This window comes from Schistocerca americana, chromosome 5, assembly GCF_021461395.2.
Source record: "Schistocerca americana isolate TAMUIC-IGC-003095 chromosome 5, iqSchAmer2.1, whole genome shotgun sequence".
NCBI lineage: Eukaryota > Metazoa > Arthropoda > Insecta > Orthoptera > Acrididae > Schistocerca > Schistocerca americana.
The window spans coordinates 637345129-637360345 of record NC_060123.1 but is presented as its reverse complement, the minus strand read 5'-3'; the positions used below and the strand labels follow the sequence as shown (position 1 = coordinate 637360345).

Here is a 15217-nt window from a genome sequence, read left to right as displayed (position 1 = left end):
TCAGAGGCACAATCACCTGCGAAAGCAGCCATGTGATCTAACAACTAAACCACGAACACTGGGCTGTTTTCTGCGTGGAAATGACAACTAAAAAGCTAACTATCGACATGAATGTGGCCAAGAGACAGCTGGACCACCCATTTGCTGACCATGGCACCCAACACAATGTGCCTCACTTTTACGACTGCTTCACAGCCTGTGAGCCTGTGCCATCTGGATTCTTGGTACCAATAGCAACTTTTCTGGACTGCACAGGTGGAAACTCTCCCTCATCCTTCATTCCTGTAACACTGTGGCCTAATCCTTTTCTAGGCCATGTCTCCCACCTAATCATCCCCATCCCCTTCCCTTCTCCCATTCCAGTACGAAACAGATCTTCTATCCTGTCAACACACCTAGAAGTCCTCTCCTCTTCTATATTTCTCTCATTCCCCCACAGCACTGTCTCCTGACCCTACACCTAACAGCCCTACCCCGTCTCAACCAAGTCTTGCACATTCTTCCAGACAGCACTAGCATCTCCTCCCACTAATATCCTGGTGTCCCTCCTACGCACCTCATGCTACCTCCTTACCTCACTACGCATCCTAGTAAATTGCTCCTTTAGACAAAGTCAGTATCATCCAATCATGAGGCCAGTCTAAGCATATTTGCCTATTTCTTTTTTAGTCTACAGTTTCTTGTCATAATAATTTCAGAAAAATTCCTGACAGTTGTAACAATATGTAAGTTATGCATTTTGTCCAGAACGAACTGTTATTAACATGTGCCAGCTAAAGATATATCTTTTCTCATCCTTCTGGGTAATGATATAGCCGTTTAACTCGCATAAGAGGTGACAAAGACATTATTACTTTGATGTTACTCGTATTCATACAACAAACAACAAATGTTGACTGTCGACTATTGACAACTGTTGTATATTTTCGGCAAATAACTGTTGTTGGATCAAGCAATTGCTGTTGGGTCAAGGATGCAGTTAGTATTATCTTGTTTCAATAAAAAATTGTTCATTGTTGATGCAACTTTTCAGACTTCGAAGTATTGTTTGGTAAAGCATAGACTTTATTATTTAAATAATTGTGACAACTGACATAGGCTGCAGTTGAAATAGGTCAAATTCAAACTTAAATGCATTGTCTAGGCAAATAAGTAATGTGATGTATGATACTGTGATTGCAGGGGTTCTGAGGAGCAATGAGTACTCCACCAGGTGCATAAGAAGTGTCAGAGAATCAAACACTCGGCAAAGTGCACATTGGAAAAACAATTGTTGGGTATGGCCTTTTTGCTATTCATCCTCAGAGTGATGGGTAGAACTGGCTGTATATTGTGAAAACATGGTGTACAGACTATTTATAAACTGACAAAGGACATCCAAGTGTGTCTCAGATCAGCCAAAAAAAAAAGGGACCCACTTGCAATGTTCGGAATATATTGCATGTCCCGTACATGTGGAAAAGTCTCTGTTGGAATGACTGGACGATCTGTCAACATTGTGATCACTGAACATAAGTGGCAATGCGGGTTGGGACAGGTGGCAAAACTGGCCATGGCGAAGCACACACTGTGTAAAATTTGCCAACAAGGAAGCTCTTGCAGTCGACACGAGCTATCAGACCTGCTTCTTCAGGGAAGCTATAGAAATACATAGACATGACAATGACTTCAAAAATAAAGAAAAAAGGCTCAATGTGAATGGATCTTGGACTCCCGTGTTGCAGTGAATGACCAATGGAGATAGCAAGATGAGAACCACAGTGGAAGTGACCACAGAAAAGCCCACAGATGTTGGCACACCAGGTACATATAATCTGCAGCCACGAGCTCAACTACAGTCCACCATCAGCAATGGAGAATGAAGCTTTAACAATGCCAGCCACTTGTGCTGCTGAAACGTCATAAAAATCATCAAACAAACATCGGATGAAGACCCTGAGACAGAAGCCAACAGGAAATTTGTCAACAAATGGCCACGAAACCTTAACAATTTTGTACTTCCATCTTTCTTCAGTTACCTCTCATTCCATAACCTGTACTCATTAGACTACTCATTCCATTTAACAGTTCCTGTAATTCTTCTTCTCTTTCGTTGACATTCTTTCACTGTGAATTTTGATCTCACTCATGAACCTTTATTTTATTTTAGTCATTACTTTTCGGTATATAGATTAAACAATACAGGTGAAAGACTGCATCCCTGTCTTGCACACATTGTAATCCAAGCAGATCAGAACTTTTACACATCTGTACAGGTGCAACTTTGTACTGTTAGAGAAACGACATAGATGCATACCTTTCAAAAACCTATCTTTATGTCTTTCCTCTTACAATAACATACCAAGATATCTGTCTACTATTTGGCATTTTAAATTGTAGGTTGCTGGACAGTATTCACATTCAGATTTTTGCTCTGTAACTTTTATTATAGAATGGAAACAAACCAGAATCTTTCATGTATAACATCCTTTAGGAGGAAAGGCTGACTGAAGGTAATGTAAACGTGTAGTAATGTACTGCATGTCACATTGTTTAGCTACCATTAAATTTCTTTCTTGCATTTCCCATATTACAGTGTTCTTGAGCCCACTAATTATTCATATTAGTTGTACATTATGAATTAATGGAGACAACATATCTTTGATTTGTATTACCCATAATTTCTTTATGAATTACATCAAGACCTTCTGGGTATAATATGGATATGTAACTGGGAACAATTTTTCCATTGAATTTTGTGTCATCATTGAAACACCAATTAGTAACAACATTTTTCAACTTTGAGATTTTCTCAAAATCCATCTCAATGATGACAATGATCCATAGTTCAGATTCAATTCAAATAGTTTGGAATTATGTACACAGTTTCCAACTTCTTCAGACCTGAATTTCCATATTACTTCAACAGTTACAGTTATGATGTTCATGGGTAATTTTGGCAGTGGCTGATGACTGGCCATGGTTAGCAGCCTCAAAAAGTTCTTGGTCTATTTACTTCAAATCTTTACATGATGTTCTAATAAACAGTCAGACAGACATAGGCTGCCTATTTTTTAAACAGCCATGTACAAATCTTCAGTTAAAATAGATTGAAAGAAAGAAAATGCTGTGCTATACGTTTGAAATATGCGGTTTCACTTTCCTTCTCAGCATGTAAACAATTAGACAAATTGTTTCTCATATGTATATTCTTTTCTCCTTATATATAATTGCAAATAGAGATTGTACATACAATATTGTGCTGTTTTGTTTTCTTCCATACAGTCAATTTTCACAGAAGACAGGAAAGTTGTATTTATGGTGTATTGGTTTATGAACAGAATACTACTACAGAACTGATTGTCTGAATTATGTAATCCTCATTTGCAGACTGGTACTGTCACTGAAGATACTATCCTCACAAATCCAACAGCTGGAGAGATCTCTCTCATAACTATATATCAATGATCCCAATTGATTTACCTATTCATTTTAAACAACTTCAACTGCAAGGCTCATGGTCAGTGGGAGGGGGGCGGGAGGAGAAGAGGGGGAGAGGAGGTGATGTTAAGGAGAGGGAGGAGGAGGAGAATATGGACAGAGAATGGGGGAGGAAGAGAGGAACAGAGGGATGGGGGGAAAGGAGATTAGAACATTTATCCAGTTACCATACATATTTAGTAGATGTGAAGCATTCCTGGGTTTGTTAGTAAATAATATTTTGCAGAAATAAAGGAGGTGTTTTTCTCTCTAATATTGTTACCATGTGCTGTTGGGCACCAATAGAAAATTCAATTCATGATATAAAGTATGTAGTTATAACTGTAACTAAAGATCAAAAAATATAGCCCACAAATTTGAGACTTACTTTAGTTTTTTAATACTTAATTATAACCAGATAGTATCCTTTCTGCCTATTTGCATGTCAGTAGAATTTACCTTTATTATTGTGTTACCATGTGCTTCATAGTTAACAGATGTTGTTAATGGCTGAACTAAGTTCTTTACATATATATGTATGCAGGCCCTGCACCAGGAAGCCTGAGCTGGGAGACATCAACTGCTGACCTCGGACTCGGCACACTTCTGGCACACATGGAAGCTGCACGCAAATTTGCAGAATCTGTGCCTATGTTTAGACGTAATGCTGAAATTGCACTTGGCAGTGCTGCAAAACAGGATGAACTTCTGACTGACATGTTTCGCACAGAATTCCACCTTAAGTTCCTCTGGGGAAGCCGTGGTGCCTCTGTTGCTGCGGACGAGCGCCGTGCAAAGTTTGAACAGGTGCTCGCAGTAATGTCAGACAAGTGCGAGCCACCAGCATGAGTGGAGGATAATTATGTTTAATTGGCTGATTTGGCACTTAGTGCTGACCAATGAGTCTTAATTGTTGGATGGTATAAATGCTGATACAAATCAACAATGTTTTTGCTGCAGGAGAAGATATGGTGAGCAACTCTTGTTTCCAGGTCACTGAAAGGCAGTGTGAGGTTTAGAAGAAAGGGCATGGTGATAATGCAAGAAATGATGTCTTCATTCTGACCATTTCACATGGTGTCATGTTATGTTAAGATGAAGAGAGCTTAAGATTTATTTCAAACTACTGCTGCAGATAAGGTGACTAATCTGAACACACCACTGAACACTGCCATTAAGCAACACATCATAGCCTTGTGTCCAAAAAAAATTAAAAGAAACTATGGTACTTGCAAATATCAAGACAGTTGTTTTAGCATGTACATTGATTATTCATTGTCACGTCATGGGGATAGGTACAAACTTGTAATTTTTTCCTAATATTTGGATAAAAGAAAACGTACTTCTGTCATATTTTTTTTTCAGAGACATGGCATTGTGGATTTTCCCTCCTTAAGTTATCAAATGAAATGCATTAGATTATATAGTGAAATGATATGTGAAAGATTACCATGCATTAGGTGTTTCAATTCGGTTCAAATTTTTCATACACGTGTGCCATACATGGAACAGGTCCAGGTAGTTCTTTAAAGTGCTGCCTTAGCACAGCTAGAGAACAGTGTAACCGATATATCTCCAGGAGCTTGTGAAATGATTACATAGAGACAAACAAATCTCTGTTAATTACACAATCATAACAGTGTTTATTAAGTGTGTACACAAAGAATTTTACTGTCTGAAACAGCTGCAACTAGAAATACTATAAAAATACTTAATCTGTCTTCAGGTTCACTTTACTTGCTTTACTAGTGGTGCTCTTTAGATTTATAATAGATGCTGTAGTTTAAAACTTGATAATATGTTCTTGCCATCAAACAAACGAGCAATGAAGTTTGTGCTCCCTCTCACCTTTTTTGTGTAATTTCTTACATCAAGTTTGAGACAGTTAACTAATAACTGTGGTTTTATGTTGTGGGGAAACAATATAGAATATAATGCATATGAATAATTGGAAAACATGAACATATTAATTTAAATAAATTTTCAATACACTTTCCTGTATATTTTCTCATGGATGTTGTAAGAGTATTTTCCTTAGAGCCAACTACATTTTTTCCTCCTGTGCAAATGTATTATATTTCAAATGTGGACTTGAGTCAGTACTTTCTCTCTCTCTCTCTCTCTCTCTCTCTCTCTCTCTCTCTCTCTCACACACACACACACACACACACACATACACACTCTCAGAGAGAGAGAGAGAGAGAGAGTTAGTGTATGTGTGTAATGCAATACACTACAACTGATTATGGTGAAACGAATCACATAATATTACAATACAATTGGATTAAGTACATATATTTTTCTGATTGATGATGTGGCACAAAGAAGTGGTGCTTACTGTGGTAATATTTCCTTTGACAGATGGAATTTCTTAATATCGGTTTCATATTTGTTAATCTTTTTCATGTAGCAAGTGAATATGTAAATAAAACAATTATTTATAATTGCCTGGTTGCACCATTTTGATTAAACAAGTTTCTTGACATATTAGTTAATGACTGGCTAGGTCTTTACAGAAAGCAGTAAAGTAATGCCCAATAGTTACAGCATTTACCGTAACTTAAGCACTGAATGAGTGACCATTCATGACTGTAAGTAATTTCCAGTATGTGATAACTGTATGTAATTAACAGAAAATTGTCTTCCCTGTGTTATTTAAGGTGCTTCAAATTGTTTGATGAAATTTTGTGGGATTTAAGTCTCTTGCTCGAACACAAGGTGGGATATTCCTGCTTATGAAATTTCCTTTTGTACTTTTGTGTTATGTTCTAATAATACAAAGGCTCTTCATTCATTTGTTTTTATATTGGGTATGTTAGTTCAGATCAGATTGTATTGCTTTCCCAACTGCTTCTGTTGATAACGATCTGCTAAAAGTAGTTATTCCAATAGGGGAAAGCTGACTTTAAAACCTAGAAAAATGGTATGGTAACTACATGCAGTTCCATAACGATATCCAGTGTCGCTGTTGGCTAAGGACGACTCAGTGGTCAGCTACCTGTATGTAGTCCCCAAGACCTCACTGTAGAACTATATAATCTTTTACACAGAAGCCCAAAATTATTGAATAAAATATTTCATTTATGGTGGAAGACAGATGTTTCATCCAAAACGTGAACCAAGTAACAGAGAATTCGAGTACATACCACAGTCATTTTCTGGAAAGGGTTCGATAACAGTTTCCTTATTTTTGCATTTGTGTTGACTCTGTTATTCCATAACATATTAAAAAGTTTTTAAGACTTGACCATTTGTGTCTTCCCAAATTGAAATGACTTCTCATCTAAATTAAGCCTACTGCCTGAAAGTCTGGTCTCCTGTGATCTGAATGTACCTGGTGTTGAATAATATGTAGCCTGGTGGATAATAGGTGTGTTAAGCATGGACTAGACAGTATTGTAAAAGTATGAAACGTAAGTGTGTGTGCTCTCGTACAACAAAAAGTTGTACGTTCCTGTATTATGTGCACACTGTCTGAAATTTTATGAGTTGTTTGAGATAATGCAATAGTTTTTCATTGGTTTATATTTTGGGCCTGTTCTTTACTTAAAACAGCTACAGAATTGGTCCGAGAAACAGGGAAATTTTCATTCTGAAGGAAAGAACATACGTCATCATTAGGATTAGCAAAGTTTCTTTGTTAGTTGTGTAAAAGAGGTTCCGTAAACAAGTTCACGTATGGCAGGATTCTTTGTTGTGATTTGCTTTACTGAATGATGCATCTCCAGTCATCCATACGCAACTTGTACTTCCATAGCCATTATAAATGAACAGTTTCATGAACATAGATGAGCAAAAACTTTTTTATTTATGTACTATTCTTCACACAGTTGTACTCTTATGTTGCCTGCAGAATATGAGTGCTGCATCAGAATTTATTTTAGAAAATTAACTTTTCAGCAATTCTTGCTCTCAAGTGAAGGTATTTTCAGAAGCAGGCAATAAAGCACATCTGTATTTTAGTTTGATCAACAATGAACACTGTTATTGAGCAAAAACTTCAGTAAACTGCTGAAACTTTTTTGGTTGTAGACCAATACTACCATATTCACCGAAGCTTTGCATCTCAAAATTACACAACCACAGCTTGTCAGTCCTGGATACATTCTGGAAACATTTCTCTTCCCAATTCAGAACCAACTTGAACATAAGCAAATCAGTAAGATACAGTACAACAGATGAAGTCTTCTTCCCTTGTTTAGTCATTTTTTTAAATGTCTATTTCATAACTTTTTGTGTGTGGGCATATGGTGCAAAATTGGTTGTTATTGCAAATTTAACACTGTATCTGTATCTGTGTAAGTAGTACTGAAAACTTAGAAACTTACATATAAGGTTGTGACAGAGACATACAAATTTGTAACTAAAGTAACAGATGACAATTATGAACTCTGTATAAAGCTCCTGGAACTGAACATACCCTTACTCCTAATATCAGAATAAATGTGGAAAAAAAAGAAATGAACTGGAACATATTTTCGTATCTACCTTCATAGCATCAGTTTCTCTGGCATTAGTGATAACTTTTAATTTAATTATATGACCAGTTTTCATACATATTTCCCTGTTACTGAAAGAACTGTAGAAATATTTCTCTTTTGGTAAATAAGCATGAGAAACCACACACTTCTGGAATGTAATTCAGTTCACAGTATGTCATGACAACATGGCTGGAGATGATAAATCACTGTGAATAGCTTTCTACCCAAAACTTATACACATATTATTACGTTATTATAAATGGCAAAGTGTTTGTATTAAAATATGCCTTTGCAAGTAAACTGACAGTATTTTTTAGTTTTTCTGCAAGAAAACATAATGAGGTAATATAGAAGAATTATGAATTGATGTAAACATTGTAATGGGAATTACATTCATGTAATGTTTGTGTTTCTGCATAATATATTATGACAAAAGTCTTAATTAGGTCATTGATAAATGAGAAACCTTAAAAAGGGACCATTCAACACCAAAAAAAGTTTCATGTGAGCCTGTATGGCTATGGATACTGTGGATCATACAGTTAGTTTAGACAAAGACTTAATCTTTATAATCAAACCTTATAATACGATTTCATATTATTTCATGAACCACATAGCCTGTCTCAATTTATGAGATTTCTATATCTGTGTTATAATAACGATGCATATGAAAAAATAATGCTTAAAAAAATAGGTTTTTTGGACTTTCTTGAAGAGAACACCAATATTCTCTAAACCTTCTATAGATAAGTCATGGCTGTCTAAGTAAGTAGTTAGTCATAACAGAGGTGATGTACAGGTGATGTCCAAAATGAAATGAAATTAATGTTCAGAAAGTTAATGCTGTATAAAAATGTTGTAGCTGTAATTTTTGCGACACCATAAATTAAAATGTACCTCAGAGTAGCAGCTTTAGTTACCATGTGTCTAAAGAAAAAGAGAATTTTGTACATGAACCTTTTTATTGACATAATTGAAAGACAATAGTCTGTATTCTCAGATAATTAAGTATGTATGTGATTGTGACTAATGAAATAATATACTTATGTGTCTCTTCAATTGTACAAGCAACTTTTGTTACTTGCATTGCTCAATAAGTAAATGTGTTTATCTGGACAGAATGCCGCACTATTAGTTGAATGTTAGAAGAAGATTATTTATTGTGAAACATGTGCTTGGTCGCAGATGTGCTATTTTGGTAAAGCAGTTATTGCTATGCTTTTTATCTCTGTTTAAGTTCCTGGTCGGAGTAAATATCTGTTCCCATTTAAAACAGTGGCATAATATCTTTGGATGTATACGTTGTATTAAAAATGGCATATATTTAGAACTACTCAACATAAAGACTGCTTTGTTATATGTGTACATACGATGTAAACTGAAAAGTTATGGCACATAATATTTTTAATGTCTACTGTAGCAATGACAATTGGCATATATGTTACAAAGTCTCCCTTGAGAAGTCTGCTGGACATTGAAATTGTGGTACTTTTGCAGAAATGTCCAGGTGACTTGTGTAAAGCAAATGAATATTTTCTATTTGTGAGATGTATGTTTTGTTGTATATAATTACCTCCACTTGTGTATTATACTCTATGTTTTGTGTAGTAATTTTACAAGAGAATATTAAATATAATTTACAACACTTCCATTGTTTAGTTGCTTCTTTCATCCTAAAAGTTTCTCATTGATATAAAACATTTGATACTTTATTCTAAGCCATTTAAAATGTATTGTAACAGATAATTTTCAAAAAGGCCTGTGTCATTATACTGATACTTTCACTGCTTATGAGCATATTTAACTGTTGCAAAAGCACAATGAAAAATTTATTATTTTTGCACAAAAACACAAATTTTAAAAACTTATGATTCTAGCGGTATTCAGAAAATACTTTTCCCCCAGCAATCTCTTTTGCTGAAATTGGTTTGCTTGTAAAATGGAACTGAAAGTGATATTTGTGTGTAGGTTAGACTTTAACAGCTATTTGGGTAACTGATGGGCAATAATGCGAGGAAAATCTATTATGTGAATTTTGTAAATGTAGCAAGGCTGTAGGGGCAGCAAATATTATTGGAAGTCTGGGTTGCACATTATCTTTACAATGTGGTGCTCATAGAGCATGTATTACTTTTAATCATTGTGAAATATGAATTAAGTAACTCATTCACAAAGTGACCCGGTATGTGCAGGTTAATTGGACTAACAAATGTTGATGCTTTTCACCCACAGAGTACAATGGAAGATGGTTGAGTATCTCTGCTACACTTCCACGTAAACTTTGATCACCTGTTATCATCCAGCAGAAGAACTCACTCTCTCTTCCCCCCCCCCCCCCCCCCCAATAAAAACCCCAAATCCCCACCTCCAATCATATCTTCTTGATAAGAACTGGATTAGCACTCTGGCTTATTGTATATATTTCCCTTCATGTATTTACATCTCCTACTACTTCACATCAAGTGTTACCACTAAATATTTAAATGATGTCAGAGACTAATCTTGCAATTGGATTCTTTCTCTTTAAAAGCAATCCTGTAATTATCCACTTGTACATTAACATAATCTGTGTATTTATATCTATTAGTTATTAGTTTGCTGATGTGGCAATGGTGCATGATTAGAAAACTTATAAGTACATTTATTCATGGCCTGAATTTTACTCATTCATTTGTTTGTTCATTCATTTATTCATCCATTCGCACTTTATGTTCCATAAATCCCATCCTGAAGGAGAATCTTTGGAATTTGGAAAGAGTATAGGTTAGACTAGATTAGATTAGTACTTGTTCCATAGATCATGGATACGACACTTCGTAATGATGTGGGATGTGTCAGGTTAATAAAAGGTGTCTATCCAAGATATTACACAAAATATTACATGACAATTTTTTTAATTTTTGATTGGGGGGGGGGGGGGGGGAGGGAGGGAATCACCCACTTACTACATCCAAAAATTCATCTAATGAGTAGAAGGAGTTGCCATTCAGAAATTCTTTTAATTTCCTTTTAAATGCTATATGGCTATCTGTCAGACTTCTGATGCTATTAGGTAAGTGACCAAAGACTTTTGTGGCAGCATAATTTACCCCCTTCTGAGCCAAAGTTAGATTCGACCTTGAGTAGTGAAGATCATCCTTTCTTCTAGTATTGTAGCCATGTACACTGCTATTACTTTTGAATTTGTTCGGATTGTTAATAACAAATTTCATAAGTGAATATATATATTGTGAGTCTACAGTGAAGATTTCTAGCTCTTTAAATAAGTGTCTGCAGGATGATTTTGGATGAGCTCCAGCAATTATTCTGATTACACGCTTTTGTGTAATGAACACTCTTTTACTCAGTGATGAGTTACCCCAGAATATGATGCTATATGAAAGAGAATGAAAATAGGTGTGGTAAGCTAATTTACTGAGATGTATATCGCCAAAAATTTGCAGTGACACTAATAGCATTAGTAGCTGAACTCAAACATTTCAGCAGATCTTCAGTGTGTTTTTTCCAGTTCAGCCCAACATCAATGCATACACCTAGAAATTTTGAATACTCTACCTTAGCTATCGATTTCTGACTGAAGTCCATATTTATTAATGGTGTCATTCCATATACTGTGTGGAACTGTATAGACTGTAATTTGTCAAAGTTTAATGAGAGCCCATTTGCAGAGAACCACTTAATGATTTTCTGAAAAACATCATTTACAATTTCATCAGTTAATTCTTGTCTGTTGGGTGTGACAGCTATACTTGTGTCATTGGCAAAAAGTACCAGCTTCGCATCTTTGTGAATATAGAATGGCAAGTCATTAATATATATTAAGAACAGCAGAGGACCCAAGACCGAACCTTGCAGCACCCCATTCTTGATTGTTCCCCAGTTTGAGAAATCACCAGGTTTTTGCATATTATGTGGACTGCTTATTTCAATTTTCTGCACTCTTCCAGTTAGGTATGATTTAAACCATTTGAGCACTGTCCCATTCATACCACAGTACTTGAGCTTATCTAGAAGTATTCCATGGTTTACACAATCAAAAGCCTTTCACAGATCACAAAAAATCCCAATGGGTGACTTCCGGTTACTCAGAGCATTTAATATTTCATTAGTGAAACTATACCGGGTGATCAAAAAGTCAGTATAAATTTGAAAACTTAATAAACCATGCAATAATGTAGATAGAGAGGTAAAAATTGACACACATGCTTGGAATGACATGGAGTTTTAGTAGAACAAAAAAAAGTTCACAAAATGTCCGAAAGATTGCGCTGGACAGCAAAACGTCAGTGACTGCGCATGACAATCATGTATAAAAGGAGCTGTAATGAGAGAGAGAATCAGATGCACCAGCAGTCGCAGTATGTTGACGTTACCTGAAAACGTGCTTTTAGTGAAGCTGTATTATCACAATGGGGAATGTGCTAGTTCAACGTTTTGATCCTATCGCCATAGGAAGGGGATTCGAATGGGTAAAGGTCCTTTGACAAATGCAGTGGTGGCGAGAATGATTTCAAAGTTTGAAGCCATGGGTTGTTTAGATGATAGACCCCGTAGTGGCTGACTAAGCACAAGGAGTAATGCTGCTGAGAGAGTTCAGCAAGAAATGGAGACTGTAGCAGGTTTGTCTATGAACGGGGAAGTCAGCGTTTGTGCAGTCACACGTCGCACCTGCATTCCATACACTACTGTTTGGTTGGCACTTAGGCGTACCCTCTGATGCTATCTATACAAAATCCATCAGCATCATGAACTGTTACCTGGCGATTTAGTGAAGTGGAGGGCATTTGCGGTGTGGGCGTTTCAAAAGATGGCTGAAGATGACAATTGATTGAGTAACGTGTTGTGGACCGACGAAGCTCATTTCACACTCCAAGGGTCTGTCAACGCCCACAACTGCAGAATTTGGGCTACCGAAAATCCTAGAACTGTCGCGGGAACTCCATTGCAAAACGAGAAAGTCACAGTATGGGTTGGATTTACCACATCTACCATTATCAGGCCTCTTTTCTTCGAGAAAATGCGTGATTCTGGTTTTGTAACTGCTACTGTGACGGGTGAGAGGTACACTGATATGTTACAGAATCGCATCATCCCCAGCTTGGCTGATAAACACCTGCTGGAACATACGATGTTTATGCAGGATGGCACTCCACCCCATATTGCTAGACGCGTGAAAGATCTCTTGCGAGCGTCGTTTGGTGGTGATCATGTGCTCAGCCGCAACTTTCATCAGGCTTGGCGTCCCAGGTCCCCAGACCTCAGTCTGTGTGATTATTGGCTTTGGGGATACCTGAAGTCGCAAGTGTATCATGATCAACCGACATCCCTAGGGATGCTGAAAGACAACATCTGACACCAATGCCTCACCATAACTCCGGACATGCTTTACAGTGCTGTTCACAAAACATTATTCCTCGACTACAGCTATTGTTGAGGAATGATGGTGGACATATTGAGCATTTCCTGTAGAGAACAGCATCTTTACTTCGTCTTACTTTGTTATGCTAATTTTTGCTATTCTGATCAGATGAAGCGCCATCTGTCAGACATTTTTTGAACTTCCGTATTTTTTTGGTTCTAATAAAACCCCATGTCATTCCAAGCATGTGTGTCAATTTGTACCTCTCTATCTACATTATTCCATAATTTATTCAGTTTTCAAATTTATACTGACTTTTTGATCACCTGATATATAGCATTTTCCGTTGAAAGACCTTTCTGGAAACCAAACTGACATTTTGTTAAAACTTTATTTTTACAAAGGTGTGAAGCTACTGTACAATACATTACTTTTTCAAGAATTTTGGATAAGGCAGTCAGAAGAGAGATTGGGCGGTAGTTGTTGACATCAAACGTATCCACTTTTTTATGCAGTGGTTTAACGATGGCATAATTCAGTCTATCTGGAAATAATACCCCGCTTTATAGAGCTATTACATATATGGGTAAGAATCCCAGTTATCTCTTGGGAACAAGCTTTATTATCATGCTGGAAATGCCATCAGTTCCATGTGAGCTTTCATTCTTGAGAGAGTTTATCATCTTCCTAATTTCAGCAGGAGAGGTGGGTGGAATTTCAATTGTATCAAATGGTGTGGGTAAGGCCTCTTCCATTAACTGCCTTGCTTCTTCTAATGAACATTTAGATCCTATTTTCTCTACAACATTAAAAAAATGATTATTCAAAATGTTTTTACTTCCGCCTTGTTGTTTGTCAAGTTTCCATTCGCTTTGATGGTAATGCCGTCATCCTGTACTCTTGGTTGCCCTGTCCCCCTTGCAATAATATTCCAAATTGTTTTCATTTTATTATCAGAGGTATTAATCTCAGACACGATGCACATGCTTCTGGACTTTTCAATAATCATTCTCAATGTAGCACAACAGTTGTTTATAATATTAGGCATTTCTGGGTCATTACTCTTTCTTGTTGTTGGATACAGTTCCGTTTTCTGGTTACAAGATATTTTTATTCCTTTAGTAAGCCAAGGTTTTTTGCATGGTTTCTTATAATTAGATTTAACTACTTACTTGGGGAAGCAGTTTTCATATTCTCTTACAATTGTATCATGAAATAAGCTATACTTTAAATTAGTGTCAGGTTCCTTGTACACCTCATCCCAGTCTAATTGCTCAAGATTTTCCCTGAAATTTCTAATTGTTGAGTCATTAATTGAACGCACAACTTTGGAGGGTAGTTTTGAATTACTGAATGGAGCCATGTCATCTACTGTAACTAGCTGAGCGTCATGATCAGAAAGGCCATTCTCAACAAGACAAGAATTTATGTTTTTAAACTTATCTTGGTCTATAAAGTGTGCTGCTGTCCTTTATTACCTGAGTAGAAAAATCAATGACAAATGTCAAATTGAAAGAACCAAGCAAGACTTCCTATTACACTCTTTCAGTGAATTAACATTGAAGTCCCCACAAATAATAATTTGCTTTCCCCTATATGACAGATAGCACAACAAGGCATCCAAGTTTTCCAGGAATAAATGAAAGTTTCCTGAAGGGGACCTATATACTGTTACAGTTATAAAAGAGCCCTCCTTCAATTTAAGTTGACAGGCACATGCTTCTATATGTTGCTCTAGACAAAACTTTTTTGTATCTAAACTTTTTATACAGTGACAACTTTTGACATATATGGCAACTCCTCCTCTCACCTTATTCTCTCTACTCATTTGTGCAGCTAGTTTATAAACACTGAGTTTTACCTTTTCCATATCAGACACAATGTGATGCTCAGCCAGGCATAGTATTATATTACAGTA

General features: G+C 36.4%; 1 protein-coding gene across 1 annotated transcript in view; it reads left to right on the top strand.

Moving 5' to 3' along the window:
• LOC124616600 (breast cancer anti-estrogen resistance protein 3 homolog) overlaps nucleotides 1-9555 on the top strand; it is a 1084307-nt gene extending 1074752 nt beyond the window's left edge. The window contains exon 16 of the mRNA XM_047144920.1: nucleotides 4004-9555. Coding sequence (XP_047000876.1) covers nucleotides 4004-4308 — 305 coding nt within the window. The 3' untranslated portion in view covers nucleotides 4309-9555. The remainder of the gene's footprint in view (nucleotides 1-4003) is intronic.
• Nucleotides 9556-15217: the final 5662 nt, after the last annotated feature.